The sequence below is a fragment of the Gymnoscopelus microlampas genome (assembly GCF_963454915.1).
Source record: "Gymnoscopelus microlampas genome assembly, chromosome: 10".
Classification (NCBI taxonomy): domain Eukaryota; kingdom Metazoa; phylum Chordata; class Actinopteri; order Myctophiformes; family Myctophidae; genus Gymnoscopelus; species Gymnoscopelus microlampas.
In genome coordinates, this window is record NC_139947.1 from 45422049 (window position 1) to 45426678 (window position 4630).

Genomic DNA, 4630 nt, shown 5'->3' on the forward strand with positions numbered 1-4630 from the left:
CCTGTCTATGTAAGTGTCCTATCCATCCGTCTTGTCTGTAAGTGTCCTATCCGTCCTGTAAGTGTCCTATCCGTCCTGTAAGTGTCCTATCCGTCTTGTAAGTGTCCTATCCGTCCTGTAAGTGTCCTATCCGTCCTGTAAGTGTCCTATCCGTCCTGTCCATGTAAGTGTCCTATCCGTCCTGTCCATGTAAGTGTCCTATCTACCTATATAATTTGAAATAGTAGATGTACACAGATAAAAAAATTGAATGTGTTTGAACAATAAAAAAAAAAAAACTCTTCTGGGTGCAGGCCTAGCATTGTCAATCTACTGACTTATCACATTTTTTAAATCTTGTTATAGGTCCAGTACCTGCCAAAGGTAGAGGAAACATCAACCCCCCTTTGATTCCATGTGAGTAATCTGAGTATGGCCATATCTAATTTAAATATGGCCTTTTATGATTAAAAGTAAATAATTAAAATGTATACAGTATATATTGAAAAGAATGTTATTGTTTTACACACAGACAACCCATTATCGATGGATCTTTATGAAAAGGACGACTCGGAGACTTTTGTGGACATGTCTAAATGTAAGGCTAATTTCAATTGTCGACTTATGATTTTCAATCTTTTTGTTTTGTAAAATGTTTTTTTTTTTCTTCCCAGATTTTTACTAGCATGGCAGCAATCACCTCAGGACACACATGAGTTCTCAGGACTAACAGGAGTCACACAGCTCTCAAGTGAGTTTGTAATCTTGTCCTTTCTAGTTTTTAGGTAAACTCATTTGAGTTAATTAAAACAATAAACATCTGCAATAATTATCCTTCCCAGGTGAATCGCTGCTCACTCCAAAAACTGTGCTGACGGCGCCTCGCCACAGCTCCACACCAGGTATATACTTCAATTTTAATTAATTGATTTCAAACCATACCCCTTAAGCCCGAATGGTTATTAGATATTGTAGCTGTAAATTTCAGCATGTATAAGTATTTATGTGCAAATATAATCTCAAATATTTTTATGTTCTCCACTATGTTTTCTATATTAGGCCATGACAACACACCTGTGTTGTGCAGGACAGGAAGAAGTCCACAAGGTACCTAAATGGAATGGTTAATGTTTTATATGTCAGTGATTTCAGTTTTGACTTGATTTGTTAGTTCTTTACCCGGCTGTAAAACATATCATACATGACTAATGGTGTAATTTCTCTCCCAGCAGATAATCCAAGGCACACACCACTGGTCCGGGCACCAGTGAAAATCAGAGGCAGGACACAAGGTATACATTTTGATACATATAGCATTGGTCTCAATGGTGCCGGTGTAAGTTAGTTAAACATTAATTTTACTATCCCCCAACAGTGGCTCCTGCAGTCAGTCCGGTCCGCACCAGAGGCAGGACTCCCAAAGGTACATATTGATTCACTCTAGTGTTTACAATAGTAGTGTTGTTTACAGTAGTATGGGTGTAAATAATATATGCTTACACCCATACTACTGTATGCCCCCCCCCCCCCCCCCCCCACAGTTAGACGCAGTCCAGTACTGACTCGAGCCAGGACCCCACAAGGTAAATTCTATTGATTATAGCAGAGATCACAATGTTGACTGTTAATAAGAAATTGAATTGCCTTTTCTCACCAACCCCCCCCCCCCCATACAGTTAAACGTGGAGGTAGAAGAGCTGTAACCCCACAAGGTAATTTCTGAGTACAGCGTGGATCACAAGGGTGATTGTGAAGTGTGTCTTATATCATACATGACTAATGGTTTAAGTAAGATGTGTAATTTCTATGCCTTTTCTCTCCCAGCAGATAATCAATGGCACACACCACCACCACAAATTAGGGCACCAGTCCAAACCAGAGGCAGGACACAAGGTATACATTTTGATAAGTATAGCAATGGTCACAATGGTGCCGGTGTAAGTTTGTAAAAAAAATAATTTTACTATCCCCCACCCCCAACAGTGGATACTGACAAGACTCCGGTCCGCACCAGAGGCCGGACTCCCGAGGGTACATTTTGTTTCACTCTACTGATTTATAGTAGTATGGGTGTAAGTAATATATACTTACACCCATACTACTGTGTGCCCCCTAAACAGTTCGACGCAGTCCAGTGCAGACCAAGGCCAGGACCCCACAAGGTAAGTTTGAAAGATTATAGCAGTGATCACAATGTTGACTGTGTAAATAAGACATTTAATTGCCCCCCCCCCCCAAACAGTTAAACGTGGAGGTGGAAGAGCTGGAACCCCACAAGGTAGGTGTTCTGAGTACAGAGGTGATCACAAGGGTGATTGTGCAGTCGGCGACCGAAGTTTTCGTCATCAACAGATGATATTCGCAGTACAGAGAATTTTTTTTTACATTTTATTTGATTATATAATAGATCTGTATGTGAAAGCTGTAACATTAAAACATTTTTTTTTTGTGCAGATGACAGCAACATCCGGCTTACTAGACTAGCCAGGGATGTTCTGAGATCAAACTGTAAGTGTAGATGGCAAGGCTGACAGATTTTGAGATGGCATAGCAAAGATTTAATTTGGATGTATAATTTAATTGTTTTCCACCCCAGTGGACCGTGGCTATAGTTTCAATCAAAGAAACAGGACTATCAAAGATAGATTTGTATTTGCTGTAACAGTGATGAGGATGGTGTAATTAAGATGTGCAATTTGATTTGTTTTGCCCTCAACAGGGCATCGCACTCCAAGTCGAAGGAGTCCAAGGCAAAGGACTCAACAAGGTAAAAAAGTATTTAGTTTCACAGTGATATACAGTGTAACTGGTGACTTTGTAAGATGAGTTACTTCCTTTACCCCCTCCCCCAACAGAGACTCCTAGCCCTCTCTCAACAGAGACTCCTAGCCCACCAAATAGACCGTCAGTCTTCAGAAATGGCCAGACCCCACAAGGTACAGATTGACTATAGCAGTAATCTTAAATAGTGATGTCGCAAGTATGAAATGTAATTGGCTTGTCTTTCACCATCAGGAAAGCGTGTTTTGAAGTAGAGGGCCAAAAAGTCCCAGGATCACAGGTACATTTTTATCAAGTTTGGCAGTGATCTTACGGGGGGGGGAGAGAGGAAGATTTTGATCTTGGAAAACAATTAATTTTATGTATTGACAAGCCAAAAGTACAAGAGGCCAAGGACAAGGGCCCCAAGGACCCCAAAATGACTATCGATTACTCACCCCTTGAAAATTTGAAGTCTGCACCATACCACCATAATCCTGCATATTTGTGTGTGTGTGTGTGTGTGTGTGTGTGTGTGTGTGTGTCATGCATGCATGTTCCTAGCCTTGTGTGTTTCTTTGTTGCTGCAAGCCATTTCATAATGTTGCTGTCACACTTTTATTCTCCTGGTCAATCATTTTCAAGATTTTTAAGCCAGGTCACTGCTTTGAAATGCAGTTTTTGCTTTGTTTCACAATCTCTGTGCTCTTTGGCCACTTTCAAGAATTGATCAACCTGTGAGGATTGATAGTGATAATATCACAAGGATTTTTAACAGGCTCTAAAAAATACCTCTTTCAGGACAAAGATATACTGTAGGCCTAACCTTTCAAAGTGGAATGTGGAGATATATTTGATGAGTATTGGTATGGTGAGAAGAAGAATGCCTTTGATTTGTCCCTGGAGGCAGTGTTCAAAGGCATTAACTTACAAGTTATGTTTGCTTTAGCTCCCAGAAGACGCACATACCGCCGTGTTTCTAAATCCTATCTAAAACTTAAGGCAGTTCTAATTCAATTTCAGAGCACAGCATGTTTTCACAGTTTTGGGCAAAGTGCATTTGGGAAGCTGGCTGCTGCTTGCCTGCTATTTACGCAGATGCAGAGTGTGTGTAATAAACTGAGTGTGTGGGGAGGGATCGTGTGTATGATAGTTAAATATATATGTGTGTGTGCTTGTCTATAGCAAAGTATAGTAAAGTTCACCAAATTGTTATATTTGGTTTGGTTCTTGACTCTTACCTGCACCTCCATTGTTTCACTCAATATGAGTAGAAAAATAAGTTAAGGAATAAAAAAGTTCAATTTTGAAAAATTGTTGAAACATGTTGTGATTGAAATGTAGTTGAGGGATAGTCAAATCTTAACATAAATACATTTATTTATATCCTGTTGTACAGTACAAATGACATTAGTGTTACACTCAAAGCTGTTTAAAATATCCATAAAGATAACAATGTAAATACATTGTCAGAACCTCCTGGGACTACATTACCACATTTATCAAGGTAAGGATAACAGGTTAAATTTGTTCCCTTTAGTATTTTTTTTTTAAATGGAGAAGCTGGATCTGCATTAAATATTGAGGCTTTTAAATGAATATATGTCTTGTAAAGGTAGTCTATCTAATGCTAATAGGTTTAGATCTTATTTAAACGTCTGGATTTAATTATAAGTATTCATATCCTAATAAACTAATAATTAAATAGACGTTTAAATGACGTCTAAATAACGTCTATGGGGTATACATTTGATATAAAAATAAACGTTTAACAAACGTCTAAATATAGCTTTAGACGTATATTAGCTGTTATTTAGACGTCTAAGAGGTATATATATAGACGTTGAATAGCGTCTTTTAAACGGCTAGGCTAAACCTATACCGCTAAAAA

General features: G+C 38.7%; 1 protein-coding gene across 1 annotated transcript; it reads left to right on the forward strand.

The window, feature by feature from the left end:
- Positions 1 to 349: 349 nt before the first annotated feature.
- On the forward strand, positions 350 to 2844 carry LOC311054254 (uncharacterized protein; the record flags this gene model as incomplete). The annotated part of the gene is made up of 16 exons (XM_084070130.1): positions 350 to 396; positions 512 to 577; positions 665 to 730; positions 822 to 881; positions 1039 to 1086; positions 1209 to 1271; positions 1355 to 1402; positions 1521 to 1562; positions 1656 to 1691; positions 1804 to 1872; positions 1963 to 2010; positions 2100 to 2141; positions 2222 to 2257; positions 2434 to 2500; positions 2699 to 2746; positions 2835 to 2844. The coding sequence occupies exons 2-16, from the start codon at positions 526 to 528 to the stop codon at positions 2842 to 2844; spliced, it is 735 nt and encodes a 244-aa protein (XP_083926256.1). The 5' UTR covers positions 350 to 396; positions 512 to 525.
- Positions 2845 to 4630: the final 1786 nt, after the last annotated feature.